The sequence below is a fragment of the Anolis sagrei genome, chromosome 3 (genome assembly GCF_037176765.1).
Source record: "Anolis sagrei isolate rAnoSag1 chromosome 3, rAnoSag1.mat, whole genome shotgun sequence".
Classification (NCBI taxonomy): Eukaryota; Metazoa; Chordata; class Lepidosauria; order Squamata; family Dactyloidae; genus Anolis; species Anolis sagrei.
The window spans coordinates 215,061,306-215,087,972 of NC_090023.1; the positions used below are offsets into that span (position 1 = coordinate 215,061,306).

At 41.8% G+C, this 26,667-nt stretch overlaps 1 protein-coding gene across 1 annotated transcript; it reads left to right on the plus strand.

The window, feature by feature from the left end:
• Positions 1 to 5,458: 5,458 nt before the first annotated feature.
• On the plus strand, positions 5,459 to 26,177 carry ACTR1A (actin related protein 1A). Its single transcript, XM_060768288.2, has 11 exons — positions 5,459 to 5,595; positions 9,439 to 9,503; positions 10,239 to 10,314; positions 12,278 to 12,403; positions 13,431 to 13,555; positions 15,602 to 15,818; positions 17,592 to 17,684; positions 18,339 to 18,513; positions 18,836 to 18,897; positions 20,177 to 20,217; positions 21,763 to 26,177. The coding sequence occupies exons 1-11, from the start codon at positions 5,548 to 5,550 to the stop codon at positions 21,863 to 21,865; spliced, it is 1,131 nt and encodes a 376-aa protein (XP_060624271.1). The 5' UTR covers positions 5,459 to 5,547; the 3' UTR covers positions 21,866 to 26,177.
• The last annotated feature ends 490 nt before the right edge of the window (positions 26,178 to 26,667 follow it).

The window sequence follows — 26,667 nt, forward strand, 5'->3', positions numbered from 1 at the left end:
CTCCGCCAATCGCGACGCGGCGAATGTCCTCCGAGGATCCAACGCGCCCCGCCTTCCTCTTCCACACACCCTTTCTGCGTGACTGACCCCTAGCGGCAGTGGGGAGGCGTTGCAAGGCATGCCTTCCTCACTAGTTCACTGAAAGCAGGGCTCCATCTCTGTTTTGTATTACTCCCATTATACAGCAGATCCCTGGCAGAAATGAAGATATATCTGTCAAGATACAGAATGGGGGACGCGTGGCTCGAGAACAGTGCGTGTGAAAAAGATCTTGGAGTCCTCGTGGACAACAAGTTAAACATGAAATGAGAAAGGAGAAAGGGTCTGGAGAACAAGCCCTATGAGGAGCAGCTTGAAGAGCTGGGCATGTTTAGCCTGAAGAAAAGAAGGCTGAGAGGAGACATGATGGTGATGTATAAATATTGTTATTATTATTATTATTATTAAACTTTATTTGTACCCCGCTAGCATCTCCGCCTAGTCAAAGCCATGGTCTTCCCTGTAGTAACCTACGGATGTGAGAGCTGGACCTTAGGGAAGGCTGAGCGAAGGAAGATCGATGCTTTTGAGCTGTGGTGCTGGAGGAAAGTGCTGAGAGTGCCTTGGACTGCGAGAAGATCCAGCCAGTCAATCCTCCAGGAAATAAAGCCCGGTTGCTCATTGGAGGGAAGGATTCTAGAGACAAAGTTGAAGTACTTTGGCCACATCATGAGGAGACAGCAAAGCCTAGAGAAGACAATTATGCTGGGGAAAGTGGAAGGAAAAAGGAAGAGGGGCCGACCAAGGACAAAATGGATGGATGGCATCCTTGAAGTGACTGGACTGACCTTGAAGGAGCTGGGGGTGGTGACGGCCGACAGGGAGCTCTGTCGTGGGCTGGTCCATGTGGTCACGAAGAGTCGGAGACGACTGAACGAATGAACAACAGCATCTCCTGAAGGACTCGATGCGGCTTACAAGGCCAAGGCCTCCACACACAATGCAACAATGCAAAACCTAAGGCAAATTAAAAACAATTAAAGCAATATAAACAACAAGCAATAAACTAAGACACTAAGACACAATAAAACTGGGCCGGGCCAGAGTAATGGGTACAGGATTAAAAGTGCTGATGTGACAGCAAATATGTGAGGGAAAGCCATAGGGAGGAGGGAGCAGGCTTGTTTTCTGCTGCCCTGGAGACTTGGCTTCAAACTACAAGAAAGGAGATTCCACCTGAACATTAGGAACACAGTCACTTCCTGACTGTGAGAGCCGTTCAGCAGTGGAACTCTCTGCCCCGGATTGTGGTGGAGGCTCCTTCTTTGGAAGCTTTTAAACAGAGGCTGGATGGCCATCTGTCAAGGGTGCTTTGAATACAATATACCTGCTTGTCAGGGGGTTGGACTGGGTGGCCCATGAGGTCTCTCCCAACTGTATGATTCTATGAGCCAACAATGTGATGTGAGGGCAAAAAAAGCCAATGAGATTTTGGCATGTCTCCATAGGAATATAGTGTCTAGATCAGGGGTCCTCAAACTAAGGCTCGACGGCCGAATACGGCCCTTCAAGGTCATTTACCTGGCCCTCGCTCAGGGTCAACCTAAGTCTGAAACGACTTGAAAGCAGACAACAACAACAACAACAACAATCTTACCAACCAAAAGCAGGTCCACACTTCCCATTGAAATACTAATAAGTTTATATTAAAATTGTTTTTCATTTTAATTATTTTTTTTGTACTACAAATAAGATATGTGCAGTGTGCATAGGAATTCATTCACGTAGAGGCAGCAATGTAGAATGAGTCCCAATTTGTGTGAATGACAATGGACTGAACTGGACTATGATTTCAACCTGTGTGATTTAAACAATTTTTAGTAAATTTAAAGCATTAACAAACTGTTTTAATTGCTTTTATCACTTATTACTGTTGTTGGCATTGAATAAATGCCGGTTGTGAAGCCGACATGAGTCCCCCTCCAGGGGTGAGAAGGACGGGATACAAATATGTGAAATAAATAAGTAAATAAAAGGTAAAGGTAAAGGTTTGTCCTGACATTAATTCTAGTAGTGTCCAACATTAAGTCTAGTAGTGCCCCTTCTACATTGCCATATAAAATCCAGGTTATCTGCCTTGAACTGCATTACATGGCAGTGTAGACACATATAATCCAGTTCAAAGCAGATAATCTGGATTATGTGCTTTGATAATCTGGATTATATGGCTGCATAGAAAGGGTCTTAATTGCCACTGATCCATGTCCAAGGCAGAATTCAACTCAGAAATGTTGTAGCCGAGAAGGAGATTTTCTAGACTTGTTTTCTAAAAGACTATTATCTAAAACATCTCCTAGAGGATAGAGATCCACCACTCATTATAGCGTGGCTAAGTTTTGTGCGGCAGTTATAAAAATAAGGAAGCAGATTATTTTAGCAGAAAAAGTTTTATTTTATTAATTTTTTTACCCACAGACTTCCTACTTTTAATGTTGTAAATTTTTGTTCTTAGTGTTAACAATAAAAAAACTGTTTTTAAAATTTTAAAGTTTCACACTTTTGGTCTGTGACTGTAACAATTAAATTCATTCAGGGCTCCATCTTCATTGCCATGTAATGCAGCTTGATCAGTATTACATGTTCAGTGTAGACTCATATATTGCAAAACTGTATTATGAGTCTACACCAACCATATACTGTTATTTCAAGTTGTATTACATGGCACTGCATTATGAGTCTACATTGACCAGTGCCATATAATACAACTTGAAACAGCATTATACAATCAGGGTAGACTCATATAATGCCGTTCTGCATTATATGTGACTACACTGACCATATAATTCTGCTTCAAGCTACATTGCATGGAATTGCATTATATATGAGTCTATGCTGACCATATAATGCTGTTTCAAGTTGTATTACATGGCACTGGCTTAGATATGAGTCCACACTCTGCCTTGTCGAGCTGCATTATATGGTACTGCATTATATATGAGTTTACGCTGACTATATAATTCTGTTTCAAGCTGCATTGCATGGCACTGCATTATATATGAGTCTATGCTGACTATATAATTCCATTTCAAGCTGCATTGTATGGCACTGCATTATATATGAATCTACACTGACCATATAATGCCATTTCAAGTTGTATTCCATGGCACTGCATTATATATGAATCCACACTGAACACATAATGCAATTTCAAGCTGCATTGCATGGCATTGCATTATATATAAGTCTAAGCTGATCAAATAATGCGATTTCAAGTTGTTTCACATTGCAATGGCTTATGAGAGTCTAAGACAGAAGATATTTTAGAAAAGACATGTTTCATCTGTTGTGTAATACAATGTTAAGGTCATAGAGATTACTTTATTTTCCAAATGAAAAGACAAAGTTAAAGTTATAAACCATCAGCGGTCAAGCCCAACATGCATTGGCTGGAATGTCTTTGTATAACTTCTTTGCAATGCTGCCAGGACTAAAGACCAACAGGTCGCAGGTTCGAATCCGGGGAGAGGCGGATGAGCTCCCTATATCAGCGTCAGCTCCTCATGTGGGGACATGAGAAAAGCCTCCCACAAGGATGATAAAACATCAAAATCATCCGGGTGTCCCCTGGGCAACGTCCTTGCAGACGGCCAATTCTCTCACACCAGAAGCGACTTGCAATTTCTCAGGTTGCTCCTGACACGAAAAAAAAAACATTTATTTATTTATTTACTTTGCTTGTATGCTGCAGTTGCTCAGCCCGTAGGCGACTCAACGCGGTTCACAACAAGAGCCAAAAGACAATCATAACAACATACAATTTAAAAACCATTAACAGCATAGTATACAAAGTGATGACACATCAATAACAACACATTAACATCTCGTAGCTAGAATCATGATCCAATTCGTCGTCCATAATTCCGTTCCTATATTCATCGTATTCATTGCACTGTTTATCCGAATGCCTGTTCAAACAGCCAGGTTTTTAGTTTTCTTCGAAACACCATTAATGTAGGAGCTGATCTAATGTCCATGGGAAGAGCGTTCCACAGCCGAGGGGCCACCACAGAGAAGGCCCTGTCCCTCGTCCCCGCCAGCCGTGCTTGTGATGCAGGCGGGATCGAGAGCAGGGCCTCCCCAGAAGATCTTAGAGTCCTGGTGGGTTTGTAGGCAGAGATACGTTCGGATAGGTAACTTGGGCCCGAACCGTTTAGGGCTTTATAGGCCAACGCCAGCACTTTGAATTGAGCCCGGTAGCAAATCGGCAGCCAGTGGAGCTGGTGCAACAGAGGAGTTGTATGCTCCCTGCGCTCCGCTCCTGTTAGTATCATGGCTGCCGAGCGTTGGACTAGTTGGAGCTTCCGAGCCGTCTTCAAAGGCAACCCCACGTAGAGAGCGTTGCAGTAGTCTAGACGGGATGTAACCAAGAAACAAACTTCTTTGCAATGCAATACTATAAATAGGTGACACGTATTTATTTATTTATTTATTTATGATATTTATATGCCACCCTTCTCACCCCGAAGGGGAGTCAGAGCGGCTTACAAAGTCATATGTACATACAACATACTACATTATTAGCATAGTAGCAAGCCCAACATGCATCGTCTGGAATGTGTTTGTATAATGACTTCTTTGCAATGCAATATTATAAATAAATAAATAGGAGACATGTATGAAACCTAGATTGTTTCTGAACTGTGCGACAAGCAGTTAATAATAGTACAATCAGTATTTAAAAATGCAATTCATGTTGGTGACAAAAATAGAGCTGAACATGAATAAATCAGTAACAGTGCAACAGGTTGATCCACCTCATTTAATATTCTTAATGTTGGGTTCTTGTAGCGGTTTTTTTGGGCTATATGGCCATGTTTTAGAGGCATTTTCTCCTGATGTTTCGCCTGCATCTATGGCAAGCATCCTCAGAGGTAGTGAGGTCTGTTGGAGCTAGGAAAAAAGGATTTATATATCTGTGGAATGACCAGGGTGGGACAAAGGACTCTTGTCTGCTGGAGCTAGGTGTGAATGTTTCAACTGACCACCTTGATTAGCATTTGATGGCCTAGCAGTGCCTGGGGCAATCTTTTGCTGAGAGGTGATTAGATGTGCCTGACTGTTTCCCCTGTTGTTTTGCTGTTGTAACTATTCTATAGTTAAGGTCAAACTGCATTAATTCTACAGTGTAGATGCAACCCAAGCAGCTGTTGTCCATTATCTTAGTGTGTATTATTATTATTATTATTATTATTATTATTAGTAATGCTATTTGTATTTTTTTACTTTAATAGTATCCATCATTAGCTTAACTTTCTGTGTTTATTTGCTTTGTGATGGTTCGCTATACACTTTGCTTCCTGTCACTCTGAAATGACATAGAATGAAATGGTGGCCTCTGTTTTTGTTTCAGGCAAAGGGAAATGGGCGGGGCTTAGTTTTCCCCCTCTGAGACTCGCTTCCCCGGCATGCCTTGCGCTGCAGTCCCTGCCGCGCATGCGCCCTGCTACCGAGCTCGTCTGAGGCAGCGACTGAGGCGGCAGGATCGGCGGCGGCGCGCGGGCGCTCGCCATGGAGTCTTATGATGTGATCGCGAACCAGCCGGTGGTGATTGACAATGTGAGTCCATCCCCCAGAAGGGGGGCGTCTTGTGAGGCGGTGGGAGAGGGGAGGGCTGCCCCAGTCGCTGCGGGGGATGTGCTTCCCGCTTTAAAGCCCTGCCGTCGAAGTGGCCGCCTCCCTGACTCTTCCCTTCGGCCTTCCATCCCTTCTCACCGGCTAGCCGAGGCTGGTCTTTCTTTTCTCCCTCTCGATGACAGAGCCCGCACTCTCATTGGCCGATTCTCTTGTCACTCAGAAACGAACAGCTCTCTTTGAAGAGCAGTGGCGTAAAATCAGAGTCTAAGGTACGCCTTTCGGGCTTCTCCGCCTCCTGATTGGCCACTCCTGTTGCCATTTTTTTCAGTGAGCTAATCGCCTTTCGAGATTCCTGGCCCGCCTCTTCGGAGTCCATAGGCAGTTATTGGCTCTTTGGTTGTGTTTATGGGTACTCTTGACCTTTGAGTTTTGCGTCGCTCGCTCTGATTGGTTGGCTGTGGAAAGGCAAAAGAAGGTGTGGCTCAGTTCTCTGAGTCTAGCAACAACCAAAGGCGCACCTTAGAATTCATGCCGTTTGACATTTCTTTAACTGCCAGGGCTCACTGCTTTGGAATCCTGGGAGTTGTAGTTTAACAAAGTATTTGGCCCTTTCTGCCAAAGAGTGTTGGTACCTCCCCAAACTATATATCTCATGATTCCATAGTTAAGGTCAAACTGCATTAATTCTACAGTGTAGATGCAACCCAAGCAGCTGTTGTCCATTATCTCAGTGTGTATTATTATTACTATTATTATTATTATTATTAGATACACAAAATTAGTACACAGCAAACTATCACTATGCTGTATTATTATTATGATTATTATTATTATTGACACAAAAGCACAGTATGTCACAGCAAACAAGATCTATATGCTGGATTTCGTATCACAAAATCACAAGTCAAACACTTCCCAAGCGTCTAGGACTGTGTGATGTATTTTTGAATGATGTACGCAAATCCAAGTAAGGTGGCCTTTTGCAGTTGACAGATCGTGATTTTGTCGATGTTTATTGTTTCCAAATGCTGGCTGAGATCTTTTGGCGCGGCACCCAGTGTGCCGATGACCACTGGGACCACCTGTACTGGTTTATGCCAGAGCCTTTGCAGTTTGATTTTGAGGTCTTGATAGTGGCTGAGTTTTTCCTGTTGTTTTTCCTCAATGCGACTGTCACCTGGTATGGTGACATCAATAATCCAGACTTTTTTCTTTTCCACAATCGTGATGTCTATTATTATTATTATTATTATTATATACACAAGATTAGTACACAGCAAACAAGATCACTATGCTGGCTTTTGTATTGGATACCATGCCCAACAAAAAAATCTGGCATACTTCCAGCGTGTCTATGACTATGTAATGTATCAGCAAATAATATGTGCAGATCTGAGCATGATGGCCTTTTGCAGCTGACATATGGTGGTGTTTTTAGCGCCAAGAGACTAATATGTGCAGATCTGAACAGGATGGCCTTTTGCAGCTGACAGATAGTAATTTTGTCAGTGCCAATTGTTTTTAAGTGCTGGCCAAAGTCTGCACCCAATGTGCTGATCACTACTGGGACCACCTTTACTGGCTTGTGCCAGAATCTTTGCAGTTTGATCTTTAAACCCTCATATTGTGTATGTAAGCTTTTTCAGTTGTTTCTCGTCAATTCTGCTGTTGCCTGGGATTGCAACATCGACAATCCATACTTTGTTTTTTCATGATCATGAGTCAGGAGTACTGTTTTCCAAAACTCTGTCAGTCTGAATTCGGAAGTCCCAGAGTAGTTTTATGTGTTAATTTTCTGTAACCTTTCCAGTTCTCTGCCACAGGCAGATGGTATGTGTGGCACAAGTTTCAGTGGATCATCTGAGCAACAGTATTATGTCTCAGCTTGTAGTCCGTCTTCTGTCTGCAGGATGTTCCAGCAGCTGAGGCTGTGATCCATTGTTTTGTTTGCTTCCTTGCAGAGTCTACACTTGGAATCTGCTGTTGACTCTTAAATTCTGGCTTTGATGGCATTTATTCTAATTGCTTATTCTTTAGCTGCAAGAATCGGGTCACCAGTCTCCTTTTTCAAAATTCCATTTGTGAGCCGCATTCATATTTTTTCCTTGTCAATTTTGCTCTCAATTTTTCCCAGGAACTGTCCATGGAGAACCTTCTTTTGCCAGTTGTCTCTTCTGCTCTACACTGAATTTTTACAGTATCCACTCTTTGTCTTTTGCAATTTAAGCAGTTTTCTACTATTGATGCTGGTTTTTACTGTCTTTCTCATAATTTGCCAGTGCATGTTTCTCTTCTTCTACTGTTTGTTTCACTTGTAGAAGCCCTCTGTCTCCTGATTTTCTGGGCAGGTAGAGTCTGTTGACATCACTACGTGGGTGTAATAATAATAATAATAATAATAATAATAATTAGCTAGTCTCTTCTCATGGATTCAGTTAGGCAACAACAACATATTAAAAAAACACATAACCTACAGTCAGTTATAAATATATAATTCAATGCAAGCATCCGTTAAAAATACGCATATGTTTGCATGTATATCAATGCCTAGTCTAAAAGTCAACTGCTGGAGGAGACTAATTTAACGCTGTTTTAAATTCAGACATTGTGTCATGTTAACTGTGCTTTCCCAGTATGCATTGTTCTGTATTTAGACGTTGTTGTGGTTTTCAGCATTAGTCCCTTTGAGTCTCCTTTGGCAGAGAAAAAACAAAGTATAAATATATATAATCATAAACTACTGTACTTCTTCCATGATTGCTTTGAGAAAATATTTTGTACAACAGATTCTCCTCGCACTCCTTTTTGAGTATCCCATATCCAAAATGCTTGGGACCAGAAGTCTTTTGAATTTCTGACCCTTTGCTATTTCAGTCATGATTTTGGATTTCAAAATTCTGGAAAAGGAATGCTCAACCTGATTTCTTACTGAAACTAGGGGTAGCGAATTTTAGTTCTCCAAATGTTTAGAGCTGTGATTTTCATAGTCTGTTACTGCTGGGCAACTAATGTTCCCCATTTCATGTTTTGGACTACTGCTACCATACTTCTTTACCACTTTCAGTGCTGGCTGCAGTTTCTCAAAATTAAAATCCAAAACATCTGCAGGATCAAAGAGGTTTATTTCACTTTTCTGACAGCTATTGAAAGATACTGTTGAAAGAAGCATTTTATCATGCCAAAATCTTCACTCTGAGGAATGTTCAGTGATAAGCAGTAAATAATGAGATATCGTGGTGGAGATCAAACAGGGATGAAAGAGTGGAGCAAATGAAAACAGATCACAGTCTGGGAAGTTGTGCTGTGCTTTCTGTAATGCCTTACATGATATTTTTCCAAAAGCTTCTAAAAGCAAAATGTAAAGTGGGGAGTAGTAAGCCCTTTTTCTGAGAAATATGGTGTAGCCGTGGATTGTGCTTGTTCTTTGCATCTCCTCTGGAACTTCTTTATAAATCTCTCTTGTGCCTTGTCAGGTTGCCAGCAGAAGTTTCTCAATTATTTGATATGAAAAAGAATTAACAAGCTGTTCAAAGGAACTCTGCTTGTGTGGTCTATCACTTGGGGAAAGAGAGAAAAGCTGAATTTCTTCCCTCTAGTGGTCTTGGAAGGACACTGACATTCCAACCAAACATTTTTGAGCCTAAAATTTGTGCGATTGAGTAGATGTACAATGTTTGAGGGATTAATAAGGTCCCTTCTGTGAAGCTTTATATTACACCTGCTTAATTCATACAGATCACAGTCTCATGGTCAGTGGACACACCTCATGGTCAGTGAAAGAGTGGTTTTAACACTATTGTTGTTTTTTATTCTCTCTCTCGGCAGGGTTCTGGCATGATTAAAGCTGGCTTTGCAGGTGATCAAATACCCAAGTACTGTTTTCCAAACTAGTAAGTACTCTGGTGGTACTTGGGGATTTTACGAGTGTGACATGCATTCCATATTAAGTGTGTATTACGTTATGTATTTGGAGCCATTGGGTCCCTGAATCTGTGCTTGGTTTAATGACAAGCTTTTCATAGTAATTCTGATGATCTAATAATTTGTCTATATTATAAAATACATTCCCTCAACGCCGAGATATTTTGGACCCTGAGCTAATCTTCACAAGGTGTTCCCCAAAACTGCAAGCAAACTGCAGCCCTTTTGTTCATTTACTTTACAGTAATTCAGCAGCTGGCCCCCTGGTGGCACAGTGGGTTAAACTGCTGAACCTGCTGCTGACTGAAAGGTCGGTGGTTCGAATCCGGGGAGCAGGGTGAGGTCCTGCTGTTAGCCCCAGCTTCTAGCAGTTCGAAAACATGCAAATGTGAGTAGATCAATAGGTACCACATTGGCGGGAAGGTAATGGTGCTCCATGCAGTCATGCTGGCCACATGACTTTGGAGGCATCTACGGACAATGCCGGCTCTTCGGCTTAGAATGGAGATGACCACTACCTCTAGTTGGACACAACTAGACTTAATGTCAAGGGGAATCCTTTACCTTTATCTTTTAATTCAGCAGCTTCCTTACTGTTCCCTTCTTGTTTCATGAGTGATGTCTCGCCATTGAAGCTTTTGATTATTTGCTCTATGCCTTGTCTTGCCGGAGCCAGCATTCATTTTGTGCACAATCTTTTTCAGTGTGGGCAGACCAAAGCATGTTCGGGTTATGGCTGGAGCTTTGGAAGGTGACATTTTTATAGGACCAAAAGCAGAGGTATGTCAACCATATTGCATAAACCCCATCTGTCTACATTATCAACCTAGTTCTAGCCTTTGCTTGTATCTTCACATGCCATTTGTATGGTCCTTCTGTTAACAAGACAGGGCAACTTCATCCAAAAAAAAAGGGTTATGCGAGATGTATTTGATTCCTGGGATCCATTTCTGATTGTTCGTTATACCTATATGAGGTTGAGTCAAAAATTATCCACACTCTGGTTATATTAAAATTTATGTTGGCTGTACTGTCTTATCACTGCATTCTGTAAGAGGTAGCTACCTCCCCAGTCAGTGCTGTACAGTTTTGAAAGTGTTACATCAGTTTATCTGCGACTGCAATGAAAGAAAAAGTGACTGCCCTCCTTTCGATGTGCAAGAACGAAGAGATTCGGGGCTTTTAAATTCAGATGGTGTATCTGGTGCTGATATTTATCAAAGACTTTGTTCACAGTATGGAGAAAGTGTTTTGTCACAAGGACTGCTATCCAAGGGCATTGTGTTATTGTATAACAATGCATGCCCGCATGCTGCTGCCCATACTGTCTACACTCCCCAAAAACTTCTTTTTGAAATGTGAAAGCTCCTCCCTATTGTCCTGATCTTGCCCCATTGGATCATCTGAAAGAAGCCCTGTGAGGACCAAGATGTATGTCTGATGAAAAGCTGAAGATGGCCGTGCATTTGCGGCTCGCAGCTCAGCCTAAAGCATTTTTAAGAAGGGAATATTGATGGATAACAAAGTATATTGAAAAGCAGGGGGATTATGTAAAAAATGATGTATTTTCTGAAAGTTGATTCAAATAAATTCCACAACCAGAGTGTGGGTAACTTTTGACTCATCCTCATGCATATACAAATTTGCACAGCGTGTGTGTCTGTGTGTGCTAAATGTGGTCATATTTTGTATAATTTGTGTTGCAGTTGCCAGTGTACATCCAATGACTGATGTGTATTAGGCAGTGATGGGAACCATGCAGCATTCCAGATGTAGTTGGACTGTAGTTCCTCCCAATCTTTAATAATTGTTTTTTTACATCCCACCACCATCTCCTGGAAAGGACTCTGGGGAGCTTACAAATGGGACCAAGCCCAACACAACAGAGTTTATCACTAAAAACACATTTAAAAACAAAATAAACATATAACAATCTAATTAAACAATTTAAAACATCAAAGTATAAAAACAACATTAAAATGAATCAAAACAAACCTCACTAACCAGAACCAAGAATAAGATGGGCAAGATCAGTAATTAGGGAGGGTTGGGCGTGGGTTTGTGCAAATAGCAAATTATAGGGCAAGGGTTACAGTAAAGTGCTGAGTTCACACTAATTGTTAATTTGGGCTGGACAGACATGGACAGGGGCCAAATCAATCATCCCATTTGTCTGTTTAGGGATGATGAAAGCTGCAGTCCAGCAATATTGAGGAAACCACTTAGTCACCACCTTAGGTTTAGGAACTGGACGTCAGTCAAATGATCAACTTATATTAAGATTGAGCAGTATATTACCTGAAAAACTAAGTAATATTTATTTATTTACTTAATATGTACATAGCGTGCTGTACTTAATTTGCTAGGCATGTTGAGAATAGAGGCATTTGTCTCCACTCCAGTTCTGACACCAAATTTGAATTAAGTCCAGATGCGATGATCTTATCAGATTTTGTGGGATTGGTTTGTAGTGATGCAGCATGCAGATTTAGAGAAGATACTTTCAGCAATTCAACCAAACACCTCTCTTGATGTTGTCATTCTTGATTTGTTCAGGTTTATTATGTGTAGTTGTATGGGTGAATCCATAGGGTGATTAATACTCTGTACTTGTGTGGAGCTGGCAACTGCAATTTTGCAACTGCTTCTCAAAACCCCTTCCTAGATCCAGATTATAATAATGGGTGATTTATCTGGCCCTTCTTCTGACTGCTTTGCTGCCTTGTTTCCTTACTTTGGCTAGGAGCACAGAGGTCTTCTTTCCATACGCTATCCTATGGAACATGGCATTGTGAAGGACTGGAATGACATGGAACGCATTTGGCAGTATGTGTACTCTAAAGACCAACTCCAGACTTTCTCGGAAGAGGTGAGCTGACTTCTTCAAATGCCAAGCAGGCTTTTGCATTGGTGTTTGGGACAGCTGCTTTTCAGCCCTGTTATGCTCCATTATAAACATCTGGATAGCCTTTTCATTGCGTTCCATGGCTATTTTTACTACAGCTGCTTCTACTCACTAAATAAAAGAGTTGCACCTTTGAAAGTTTGAAAATGTACTTGAATAGAAGGTATTTTTTCTCTGTACCCATTTTTGCCATTCAGTGTTGTGGACCGATACACATAATGAAGTATTGGTGCTGCTGTGAAAATCCACCCCTTCCAGAAATGGCAGTTCTGTCAACTCTGAAGAGATTGCTTTTAATTTCATTTGTCTTAAATCTTCTTTTTAATGTATCACAGTGCAGAAAAACTCAACTATGGGATGCTCGGGCATGTGTCTGTGTTGTTTCTTCTTTTGAGTGGTTTGCATGATTCTCATGTGGTGTTTCTCCCAAGGACTGAGTTTATCAAATCCTTTCAAGGCAGTTTCCTGGCCAAATAATTTTGTCCAGATGTTTCCTGTGCAGCTATTTAGTACAATAAGTTTGCTTTCCTTCACTTCCCTTACTTATCAATTTGAACAGTGATTAAGAAGGAGGACCTGTTGTCTGAGGTGGCTAATTCTTTTCCTACCTTTACAGAGACCTGCAAATATATTGTGACCACTCAGGAATTAGTCACTTCTTCACTAGCCAAGTCCTCATGGGCTGTCTCTGGTGCAGTTCTACAGTGGGGTGGGCAACCATTTTGGGTCCACTTTCCTGTGCTGGAAACTTCTGTGGGCTACATGGGCTGTTAAAAAGACCAAAAAATAAATTAATCAGAAACAGTTGAAAGAATGTACATTTTTAAAATGCTTAAGGGCGAGTGAGGATCCAGTCTGTTCAAAAGGTGAATTGACCAAAACAAATTGGTTAGAGGTTAAGGTCCACAGAAACAGCTACATGTGAACCTAAAACTGAACTTTGCCTACCCTTGTTCTAGATAGTTGAATCTTTTGCCTTCTTGCCCACCAGCATCCTGTTCTCCTGACAGAAGCACCGCTGAATCCACGTAAAAACCGTGAGCGAGCCGCTGAAGTGTTTTTTGAGACCTTCAATGTGCCTGCCTTGTTCATCTCCATGCAAGCTGTGCTTAGCCTGTGAGTAATTTCTATAGACAGATATGACTCCCAATGTTTTAGGACCTCACCTTGGAGGAGCATCCTTTAGTGCAAAACACCATTTTGTTTGGGATCTGCTTGTACTTAACAAATAGATGTGTAATTTAAAGAAAACAAACCCACATGCTTCTTTAATAGCAATTCCTACTTTATATAATGGAGTTTTACTCTCAAGTAAGCATATTGAGGATTAGAATATTAGTCATGTAAAGTGTCTTCTCCAAGAATGTATTAGATGTTAACGAAATGCCTAGGTTCATACGTGAAGGAACAGTTACCATCCCTTGGGGAGTCTGGAGTATTTGAAGTCTGGTTCTGGAGTGGATGGTGGCTTCTCAGCTCTAGGGATTCTTGGATGACACCGATTATCTTGATCTCTTGCAGTCTGGTTTTAAGCCTGGTCACAGAACGGAGACAGATTTGGTCGCCTTGGTGGATAACCTCCGCAGAGAACTAGATAAGGGGAGAATATCCCTGCTGGTTCTCTTGGACATCTCAGTGTCTTTCGACCTGGTATCCTTCTGGGTCGGCTGTCCAGAATGGGTCTTGGGCCACTGCATTGCAGTGGCTCCGCTCCTTCCTGGAGGATCGAACCTAGATGGTGATGCTGGAGGACACTTGCTCTGGTCCCTGGCTGTTGTCCTGTGCGGTCCCACAAGGTTCTAGTCTCTCTCCTATGCTTTTCAACATTTACATGAAACTGCTGGGAGAGGTCATCCGGAGTTTTGGAGTTGGGTGCCACACAACTCTACTACTCTTTTCCACCTCACTCCAAGGAAGCCCTTTGGATTATGGACCAGTGCCTGGCCAACAAGCTGAGGCTTAATCCAGACAAGACAGAGGTCCTCCTGGTCAGTCATGAGGCCGATCAGGGTATAGGGTGACAACCTGTGCTCAACAGAGTTACACTCCCCCTGAGGACACTGGTCCACAGTCTGGGGGTTCTCCTGGATTCATCACTGACACTTGAAACTCGGGTGTCAGCAATGGCTGGGAGGGCATTTGCACAGTTAAAACTTATGTGCCAGCTGTGACTGTACCTTGAGAAGCCTGACTTGGCCACGGTGGTCCATGCTTTAGTTACATCCAGAATGGACTATTGTGAAGCACTCTATGTGGGGCTTCCTTTGAAGACGACTTGGAAACTGCAATTAGTACAAAAGTTGGCTGCCATATTACTAACTGGGGCTAGCTATGGGGAGCATACCATTCCCCTATTGAAGCAGCTGCACTGGCTCCTGACAAGTTTCCAGGTCCAAGTCAAAGTGCAGGTTATTACCTATAACGCCCTATACACTTCGGGTCCAACCTATCTTCGAGACTGCATCTGCATCTATGAACCAGTGCAGGCCTTGAGATCTGCTGGGGGGGGGGGGGGGGAGCTTCTCTCGGTCCCACCACCGTCTCAAGTGCGGTTGGTGGGGACAAGAGAGAGGGCCTTCTTGGTGGTGGCTCCCCGGCTCTGGAATGCCCTCCCTCAAGAGATTAGATTAGCCCCAAATCTCCAAACCTTCCATTCGAGCCTAAAAACCTGACTATTTACATGGGCCTTTGACTTGGAATAATGTACTATGATTATGTTACGACATCAACCATTGTTATTCGGCACTTTAGTTCATGTTTGAAGAAACCCAGTGACCCACAGGTATGACTGTGTTTTAGAATTTTTTTAAAAAATTTAATTGATTTTTTATTTTTTTTTAATTTAATTGATGTTGTCCATTGTTAGTGTTCAGTCAAATAGTGTATTGTTTTGATGATATGCAATTCTATTTTATGTGTGGCCCCTTGAGTGCTTTGTGAGCTGCCCCGAGTCCCTTGGAGAGATGATGGCAGGGTTCAAATAAAGATGATGATGATGATGATGATGATTATTATTATTATTAAATTGTACCTGGATAAACTTTCTTGTCCTCAAATTAGATTACCCTTGGGAGGTGTTGCTGCTTGCCCATCAAGTCATTCTGATTTTCTCCAAGTTTGATTTTGTGTGAATTGTTCTGAAAGATATCACCCTTTCTTTAGGTATGCAACTGGGCGAACAACAGGAGTGGTGTTGGACTCTGGAGATGGGGTCACACACGCAGTTCCTATTTATGAAGGGTTTGCCATGCCCCACTCCATTATGCGGATTGACATAGCTGGCCGCGATGTCTCCCGTTTCCTTCGGCTCTATCTCCGGAAGGAAGGCTATGACTTCCATACATCTTCTGAGTTTGAGATCGTCAAAACTATCAAAGAGGTGCCTGGATGTCTCTTTGTCTTTAATTCGGGGTGTCTTCAGTTGTGAGGGAATTGAATGTAGCCTGGGTTGCTACACTTGAGGTATCTGCAGAGCATAGGAAAGTGCCTTTTGTGAATTACACATCCCATATGGGCATTATCAGTGATATATATACAGTCCAGACTACAGGACAGACTGAGAAGGGAGGGAGGATAGTTTATATTGCAGATACCTGCTCAAGATGTACTTTTATCTCTAATGTATAACCATATATTTTCATCTCTCGGATTTGATGAAAAAAAGTTATTCCTGTCCCATAGCACTGGAATCCCTTTAAGGAACGAAAGGGAAGATCTCAAACAATATATTCAGGAAAATTCCACAATTCATCCTTGCTCAGATTCTTCTTGAACTGTGCTATTACTTCTGAAAGTAAATGCAAGATTTCGGATTGGAAAGACTTTGACTCAGTGGTTTTCAACCTTTGGTCCTCCAGATGTTTTGGACTTCAGCTCCCACAGTTCCTAAAAAGTTGGCAAACTGGCTGGGGGAACCACTGTGCCTTGTCAGAACTAATTGGCATTAAGAAAATTAGTAAAGTAAAGGAAAAGGTTTCCCCTGACATTAAGTCTAGTTGTGTCCGACTGGAGGGTGGTGCTCATCTCCATTTCTAAGCCATAAAAGCCGCTGTAGACACCTCCAAGGTCATGTGGCCAGCAGCAGCAGTAGATATTGATTCACTCACATTTGCATGTTTTCGAACTGCTAGGTTGGCAGAAGCTAGTTCTAACAGCAGGAGCTCACTCTGCTCCCCATTTTCTAACCCCCAACCTTTCAGTCAGCGAGTTCAGCAGCTCAGCAGTTCAACCCACTGTACCACCAGAAATTTAACCTTCTGAAAAAAAAACAAAAACAAATGGAACCACTAGCCTTCCATAGACAAGGAGAGCTTTTTAAAAATAATGAAATGGGACATCCTCAGACATATTTCTTCATAAATGCCACCTTCTCAGCTGGTAGAGTCCCAGAAAAAAATCACCACATGAGTCTCCACACTCTCAGAACAGATGTTCCTGAGAAGAACATGTCTTATGTATTTTTCCACACAAAAAATGCCTCCAACACCAGTTCCATGCATTCTGTTGTGTGTCCAGGGTTTGTTCTACCAAACATCAAAGAGGATCTTGATTTTCAATAGCCAAAGATTGTGTTAGCTGGTGATGCTCAGATCTGGAGGTGCCAGTTTGGCAAAGGTTGGCCTAGCTAATGAACTGCATATTCTCATCTTATCACCATTAACTCATTGAGTTCACCTAATAGCCTATAACACCCAGCTGTCACCTAGTACAAAGTCACCTGTAAAGGTCAAATAGGGTGATTTATTATAGTACTGTTGATGCTTGTTTTGATAGACTGGAGTCTCTTAAACCTTTATCACTCCCAAATTTTATCTATCACCTGGATTGAAAATTTCATCCTAGTTGTAGCTCAACTATTCCACAAAATAAAAGACTTCATAAATTTCAAAAGAAATCAGATAACTTACCAGCTTAATGGTCCTTCAAACAAATACTTATACTAGATCAGTATTCTCTGCCAGGGCTAATTGACTTCTTTTATAAATTTCCTCCCTTGTTTGTCATTCTCATGTTTGGTTGAGGATTACGAGGCTTTAGCATGGAGATGGTGGTGCTCCTAATGCACCAGAAGTGAGTAATATATTTTGTGTTTTACAGCAGTATTCCCTGAGATGTCATGATTGTCTTATCTCTACTTGTCTTTCCTTCACAGCGGGCTTGTTACCTATCAATAAACCCACAGAAGGATGAGACATTAGAAACAGAAAAAGCTCAGTACTACCTTCCAGATGGAAGTACCATTGAGGTGTGTGAAGATGTGACCTGGTTGGAAGCAAACTATTATTAAATAAATCCTTAGTTGTTATCCTGCAGATTGACAAATTGGTGGGCTATTGATACTGTCCAAAGGCTTTAGGTGAGGGGTGCACAATTTCACATCTGTGGAGCATGGAATTAGGTCTCCCAGTGGTTCCCAACCTGTGGTCTGTGGCCACCAATCGTTCACAAGAACTAAAATATGGTCCGTGGCCTCACCATTACTACACTGTTGCAATGATCGCGACTGGTCTTGCAAAACTCTTATAGTGCTGAGGCTTATTACATTTGGTTTTCTGTGGGCGAGCAAATGGTGACTACTGGATGGCATATGTTCTGTATCAGCAACTAGAGCTGATGTGGTCTATCCAATGCACTTTTCTGAATCAGCACCCCAGATAACCAAATCAAATCCATAGTTGACCAAAAACTGATTCATAACCCTTTGGTACTAATGTTGGAGATGACCCCTGGTCAAAAAAAAGTTAGGAACCACTGCTCCAACCCAATAGAAATGTCCACTAACGTTGCTGCCACATCAGAACCTTCCACTATTTTAATTGAATACAAAGCGCAGGGGAGTGAAACCATTGTTTTCGCTTCTGCAGAAATAAAAAGATGGACTTCTTTGTCATTTTTGCAGGTTGGCCCAGCTCGGTTCCGGGCCCCAGAGTTGCTGTTCCGTCCAGATCTGATTGGGGAAGAGTGTGAGGGGCTGCATGAAGTATTGGTTTTTGCAATTCAGAAGTCTGATATGGACTTGAGGCGAACGCTCTTCTCTAACATAGTCCTCTCTGGAGGCTCAACACTCTTCAAAGGTTCCATCAGTTTTCTTGCTTCTTTGCTTATTGGGAGATGCTTTGTTATCTGAAATAATTTCAAGCTCTTTTCTGTAGCTTATTTTTAAAAGCATTGTAATGTGTTTAGATTTGAAAGGCATGTGTTGAACAAATGAATTATAGCACTAACCAAAATAATAAAAACCTCTGGTGGATGGGAAAAGAAATAAAAAGATTGGGATTCCTCACACCCCTGAAAACCATGGGGTTGGAAATCTAGTACCTTTTGCAAGTTGAAAAATAAGTCTGAATTTTATCTGTGATCTTTTAAAAAGGATGTTGGTCTTTGTCTTCAATTTAGGTTTTGGTGATAGGCTTCTTACTGAAGTGAAGAAACTGGCCCCCAAAGATGTCAAAATCAGAGTAAGTTGAATTTTCTTTGCCTTCTGACTCTCTGAAAGAAACTTTCATTTCATTTCGTTTTGTTGCACTCATTCTTATGCTGCCTTTCTCCCAGAGTAGAACCCAAGGCAGCTCAAAAATAATCAATTAACACCTGGCAATAAAAATGTAAAAACAATTGGGGTGTTTTGTAGTTACTGGGCTGTATGGTCATTGTATTGTCGAAGGCTATCATGGCCAGAATCACTGGGTATTTGTAGGTTTTTCAGGCTATGTGGCCATGTTCTAGAAGCAGATGTTTCACCTGCATCTATGGCAGGCATCATCTGAGGTGCCTGCCATAGATGCAAGTAAAACATCTGCTTCTAGAACATGGCCATATAGCTCAAAAAACATACAACAATCCTGTATGGTTGTATTCAAGCAGCATTATCTCCTGACATTTCGCCTGCATCTGTGACTGGCATCTTCAGAAAATTCTCTGAAGATGCCAACCACAGATGCAGGAGAAAATGCTGTAGAACGTGGCCATACAGTCCAGAAACCACACATCACCCCAGTGATTCTGGCTGTGAAAGCCTTTGACAATCCATAAAAACAGTTGTCTGGCCATTTATAGTATATGCTTCTTTTTGTTTCTCTGAGTGCATTCCTCTGCCACAAATGTTTACAGTGATGTGTAGAGAGCCTTGTCATTTCCCACTCCACTTTTTACTCTAACCTACTCAGAATAACATGTTCCAGAGGGATAGCCCTGTTAGTCCTCTGCAACAAAACCAACAAAAAGGTTTGAAAGATGGCTACAACTTTTATGTCACAAGCTTTTGTGGGCCAGAGCTCAGTTTTTGGATGCAAAGTGACTCATTTCCTCTGAAGTGACAGCGTTCTAGATAAAATCCGCATACTACTTATCTTTTTGGACTCCAGACCAGTTGGATGGAATGTAAAATAACAGAGAAAAACTGGGTTGCTGTGAGTTTTCCGGGCTGTATGGCCAGTGTTCCAGAAGCATTCTCTCCTGACGTTTTGCCCCATGTATGGCAGGCATCCTCAGAAGTTGAGGGTTGAAGCATCCTCAGGTTGGCACTTCAACCTCTGAGGATGCCTGCCATAGATGTGGGTGAAACATCAGGACAGAATGCTTCTGGAACATTGGCCATACAGCTTGGAAATCTCACAGCAACACAGTGATTCTGGCCATTTTAAAGCCTTCATCAACAGGAAAAAACTTTGTGAGCTTGATGCATGAAGAATTAATATTGCTTCTCTCTCCATCCATCTTTCTCTTTCTCCTCTCTAGATATCTGCTCCACAAGAGAGACTGTATTCTACATGGATTGGGTGTGTACAATATAATTCCTTTTATCCCAGAATTTTTAGTCTTGGTTGCCTTTTTCATTGTTGCTTCCACTAATTCAGAGAAAAGGAAGGGCTCAAATATGGTACAGGAAGAGAATTGGAACTCTCACTGGATCTGACACATAGTACAATTTATGTCTTTGTTCATTGGAGAGTACTTTTTGGCACCATACCGAGGAAAGAAATTGGAAGCCCAGCATAGTCTATGCCTTTTTTCGTGATGGTGGAGGAATAAGCAACTCCTGCTCTTTTTCACTCTATGAGCCTTTAGAGAATCCTATATCTGTTGCCTTGTTTCTTGGAGTGTGTTTGTATGGTGTAGAATTGTTGGGGGATTTTGCACAGCTAATGTGGATCACAATTTGTGGAGCTTGTTTCCAAAAAAAATACCAAATCTATCTGAACAAATTTTACAGGAATTGGAAAAATGTGCATTCTTTGCTACACAATGCCATTTTCCAAGCCCTGTGACATTAAGTCCAGTTGAGACCAACTCTGGGGGGGGGGGGGGGGTGCTCATTTCTAAGCCGAAGAACTGGCATTGTCCATAGATGCCTCCAAGGTCATGTGGCTAGCATGACTGCATGGAGTGCTGTTACCTTCCCGCGGAAGCGGTACCTATTAGTCTACTCACATTTGCATGTTTTCGAATTGCTAGGTTGACAGAAGCTGAGGCTAACAATGGGAGCTCACCCCGCTACCCGGATTTGAACTGCCAACCTTTTGGTCAGCAAGTTCAGCAGCTCAGCGGTTTAACCTGCTGTGCCACCAAGGGGTCCTACAAGCCCTGTACTAAAGTGATTTGATACATTTTGGTAGTTTTGATCTGCACATAATATTCTACTGAGCTTGTTGACTGAAAGGTTACAGGTTCGAATCCAGGGAGCGGCATGAGTTCCCGCTATCAGCCCCAGCTTCTGCCAACCTAGCAGGTTGAAAACATGCAAATGTGAGTAGATCAGTAGGTACTGCTCCAGCGGGAAGGTAACGGCACTCCATGCAGTAATGCCGGTCACATGACCTTGGAGGTGTTTATGGACAACGCCGGTTCTTTGGCTTAGAAATTGAGATGAGCACCACACCCCAGAGTTGGACACGACTGGACTTAATATCAGGGGAAAACCTTTACCTTTACCTACCTAATAGGGAGGAACGCCTGGTAGAGCAGCCGGTTAAAACACTGAGCTGCAGAACTTGCTGACCAGTTCAAATTCGGGGAGCGGGGTGAGCTTAAGCCCAACTTCTGCCAACCTAGCAGTTCAAAAACATGCAAATGTGAGTAGATCAATAGGTACTGCTTCTGCGGGAAGATAACACCGCTCCATGCAGTCATGCCATCCACATGACCTTGTAGGTGTCTGTGGAGAACTCCGGCTCTTCGGCTTAGAAATGGAGATGAGCACCACCCCCCAGAGTTGGACAGACTAGACTTAATGTGAAGGGGAAACCTTTACTGTTTTACCTAATAGGGAAGGGAATGAGTTGCCTTCTGACTTCAAATCTAACTCTGGCATGCTTCCTCCGCAGTGGCTCCATCTTGGCTTCATTGGACACATTTAAGAAAATGTGGGTTTCCAAGAAAGAATATGAGGAAGACAGCGCCCGGGCCATCCATCGAAAAACCTTCTAGTCCGGGAGCATCCTGAGGTCTCCTTGGATTCTTTCTTTTCCTCAACTCGCTTTTCAGGGTGTCTGGGAAGCTCCCTTGTGTGTGTCTGTGTATGGGTAGGAGGTGGGTGCAGCGTGTTCAAGGTTTTCCCAGAGCCAATGGGAAGGCTATAAGTTTGACTTGATTGGTGATTGGTTTTGTGAGAGGCAGGTGACAAATGGCAATGAACCAGTTGGGGAGATCTGTTCCTTATTTTAGTTGGTCACTGAACTTTTGACGTTACCTTTGTGTCGAGGGAAAATAGTATGACTAGGAAATCAAGCCACTTAGTGGAGTGGAAATGAGCATGTGGTAAAATAGTCCACGTTTGGGCTTGAAAGAGAAGGTCTGAGTAAAGAAAATGGGCCAGGCTGAAGTTCAGAAGGCTGCCATTAAAATTCAGGGCACAGAAATCAGCTATTACCTAATTTCTGGTCATTTGCCTAGCAAATGTTTTATTTTTAAGATGACCACTTCACAGTATCACTCCCCTACTTTTTTTAAGCCCAACATACAAAGAAAATAAGCACATTTTCAGCTGTTATAAGCCCAGTGTGAGTGTGTGTGAGTGCATGTATGTGTGAATGCATGTGTAAAAATCCTTAGGCTGGTGTGTGAGAATCTGGACCATAGCAAGAGAGTTAGAGCAGTTAATTTTAGGGATTAGTTTATAATGCATGGTGTAGAGCAGTAACACCTACTTCCTTTATTCTATTCTAGACGGTCCTCGCCTTGGCACTTGGCAGTAGTGAGGCAGCCAGCTGTCATACAGTCAAGTGCCCAGGGCAACTCTAAAGAGTATTGAGGCCCATTCTATTCTCCATCTGCCTATTGCTGTCTCCCCACTCCCTCCATCGTCTAAAGGTTTACATGTGGACTTTCTCTGAAAGCTGAAGGCTTTATGCCCACATCATAAGCACTGCTGTAGGGGTTGCTCAGCTATGCTTGCTGGGAAGCTGCTTAATTGTTTTTAGTATTAACTTTATTTATTGATACTTTTTGGTGGTAACCGAACTACTAACTGGGGCTCAGGGTTAGTTACCCTGTTTTTTTGTCCTGCTTCACTACATTTTCCAATATTTATCACTAGCACTGACGTTTTAACCACGCACTTAACATTGTACAGTAGGGTCAGCCCTGAAACCATCCCCACTCCTTGAAGTGGTTGTTTTTATGAAGGCACCATGCAAACAAACAATAAACTCCATTAGAGCATGTCAAGAGTTGAGTAGTGACCTCCAGAAAGAAGCTGTAATTCTGACATAGCGTTAATGCCTTTTCAACTGCTTCTGTACTATTACAGAAAGGAAAAACAGTTTACTTTGATATAAGATTGTGTTTTTTTTTCTTTTTTAAAGCATTTTGGTGCTTATTTTTCAGGGTTTTTGTTAAATATTTTGTTTTGTTAATGCTGCTGCTAAAGACCAAATATTTCACATCCTTGGCCGCTTGAGTATTTGAAGACCTGGCAACAGGAAATGCGCCTTACCTCTGCCAGTAGCTAAACAACAAAAGAAGAAACTGCAATAGGAAGTGAGAGCTGAGGGATTGGATTGTGGGGGCAAAGTCTTGTCCTCTTCACTGCTGCTGATGTATTCTGAACGTGGGCCAGTTGTGTTTTCAATCCAAGTCTTTTGTTTGGCTCAAAGATCAGTATTCTTGAAGAACATTTTTGGGACTAGAGTATGCAAGTTGGATATGTAGTAGAATATTGCATCTGTTCAGTGTTTTTTGCTGAAAGATTTGTGTCTCACCTAAAAGGTGGCTGTTGAAGGCTTTCATGGCCGGGATTACTGGGTTGCGGTGAGTTTTCCAGGCTGTATGGCCATGTTCCAGAAGCATTCTCTCCTGATGTTTTGCTCACATGTATGGCAGGCATCCTCAGAGGTTGTGAGATATATTGTAAACTAAACAAGGGAAGTTTCTATATCTATGGAAGGTCCAGGGTGGGAGAAAAAAATGCTAAACAAGATGGCCACTTGCAACATTCACACCTGCCTCCAGCAGACAAGAGTTCTTTCTCCCACCCTGAACATTCCACAAATATATAAACATCACTTGCCTAGTTTCTGACAGACCTCGCAAGTTTGTGAGGATGCCTGCCATAGATGTGGAAGAAACATCAGGAGAGAATGCTTCTGGAACATGGCCATTCGGCCTGGAAAACCCACAGCAAAACAACTGAAAGGTTGTTAAAATACATTGCAGTCTTGTGCATTATGCAATATCCCCAAAGTATTAAAGAGGACAGCAACCAGTGTGTGATTCATGCAAATGAACATTATGAGATAGCAGCTTTGTTTGTGTAAACTTTCCCATGTCCCTAGTGTACGAACAGATGCACCTCTGGTGACTTATGTGGGATGAAAAATACTGACTTCCAATTCACAGTAGCGATACAAAATTACTTAAAATCCTGTTCCTGCCTCCTGCACAATTCTTGGATTTGTAGTTTAATGAGGCTGTTAAAGGCTCCTCTCTAAACTACAGACCCCAGATTTCTGCAGGAGGCAGCAACTGGATTTTAAGTGGATTTTTTCTCCAGTGTGATGAGGTCTACACCTTGTCAAAAGTAGTTAAACACTCCTCTGGCTATATAGAGTAGCTCTGTTTGGAATTTAGAAAGACAGTTGCTATTTCAAGGGAGATTTCCAGCTTTGTCTATAAAGATGTCTTCTGACAGAGTAGTAATGTTCTCTTGACCAACATTGATCAGAATCTGAACAATATAGCCTTATTTTTGGTTTTAAAGAACATGACTCATGGGTACCTTGCAAAGCTTTCCCAAACAGAAGTTTGGAAGATTCTGGCAGGAAATGCCAAGGCATTATTCACAATTATTGTCTTAGGACTTGACCACTAAAAGGTAGCATATGTCTGTGTCCCAAATTTGCCACAGAAAATGAATTGTGGAAGCACTGAGAGTGAATAAGAGACCATTTTGTATTAGTGTAAGCTAACATGTAGGAATGAACATTCCCTCCGGGTTTTCTTTCCCAGAATCTTGCTGTAATTACTTGCTTTCATTAGCTGCCGTGGATTTGCTTGTCTCAGATGTGCTTGTCTCAGATGTGCAACTATGTCAGCTGGCACTACAAGGAAAGCACATCTTCTGCTGATAATTTAGATATTTGTCTTCTAACCCAGAAGTTCTATCAAATCATTTTGGTTTTTCACTTCAAGTGAGATGACATTTCCACTGAATGAACCCAGCAGCTTACTGTAGTGAGTGGACTCCAGACTTTGCTGGTGCTGGATTTAAAAGTTTGTTGCAATGCCGAGTTGAGATCTTGATAAGATGGTCTGCTTCCTATTAGTCTTTTCTGTTTGGATTTTTGGCCCAAGCTCAAGCAGCTTTTGATACCATGGAGATCAAGGCTTGAGCAATAGATCTGAACTTGCGTGCAGGGTGATTCTTTGCTTAGTCATTTAGCAGCAGCCTGAGGCTAAAAGTGTTTTACATAGTATGATTATGAGCCACATAAGTGAGTTCTCTTGTAGAGATATTTACAGACTGATCAGTTACCAGTGGGGTAGCTTTCATTACTAGCTTCTTCCCTGGTAAGGATATATAGGGTAGTCTTGACTGGTTTAGGGAGGCTCACACAACTGACTTGTTACCGCAGGGAAAGAATGTTAACCCATATTTCTTGCCTTATGTTACAGGAATGTTGTATTTTGTTTTGAACTGTCTACTGTTTGAAATGCATGCCCAGGGCAGGCTGTTACTGCAGAGGCCTTGATTCTTGCTCAATTTCTACCTAAAGTAATGTTGATATACTGCCTCATAATTGCTGCAAGGAGGGTGGAACAACTCATAGTTTTAATGCAATTCTCAGTTGCAATCATGGGGAAACAGAACAGTGTTTGGAAAATTTATTTGTGGACTACCACCTCTCAGAAAAACCCAGCCGCCAGAAGATTCTGAGAGATAACCAAAAATATTTTCAAATTCTGCAATGAGGGGACCAGTGTGTTAGCAGCTTGTACTGATAGAGGGGACAGTAGGTAACTCCTAGCTGTGTGTAGTCTGTGTTAAGGGCAGTGATTATGTTCGAGGACAGAGATGTAATATATAAATATCTCCAAGTTGGCTCCTGAGCTTCTTTTAAAATTCTGTGTTGATTTTTTTTCTTGCTTGACATGAGTTATCAAAAGCAGTTTTGAACAATCTTGACAGGTGCTTTCTGTAACCCAGTGTTGGTTCTAGGAGACTGATGGTATACTTTGCACATATGTGCACAGCAATGCTGGGTGCTGCCCAATGTACTAAAATAAAAGTTGTTAATATATAGTGTGCTCTCTCTTTGATGGAATCATAAGTTTCCTATGAGGGAAACCAAGATGTTTGCCTTTGATTTTGAGTAAACCGATGGTTATAACAATGGGTGCAGTCCACATATGTGATGTTTTTACAGAAGTACTGATATTAGCCTCAATGAATTTAGCACCCTGCGTGGGATTTAAATCAGTTGTATCTCCTACATATTAGACCTCTGGTAGGCTAAAAAATTAAATTTAAAATTGCAGCTTCTGATGTAGAAGAAATAGTAGCAGGGATATAAGAATAAATGCAACTGCTTATTTGAAAGTTCCAGTTTTAACAGTAAACACAGACAAACCCAAACCAGCCAAATAGGTTTTGAAAATCAGTCAAGTTTTAAGCATTAATGAACAAAAAATGCTCCTCTTTGTTCTTGTGGGTGTAGCTACCTTTGTTACAGCAGGAACACGAATATGATTACTCCATCATGAGTCACCCTTCTTGCCTCAATTGAAATAGG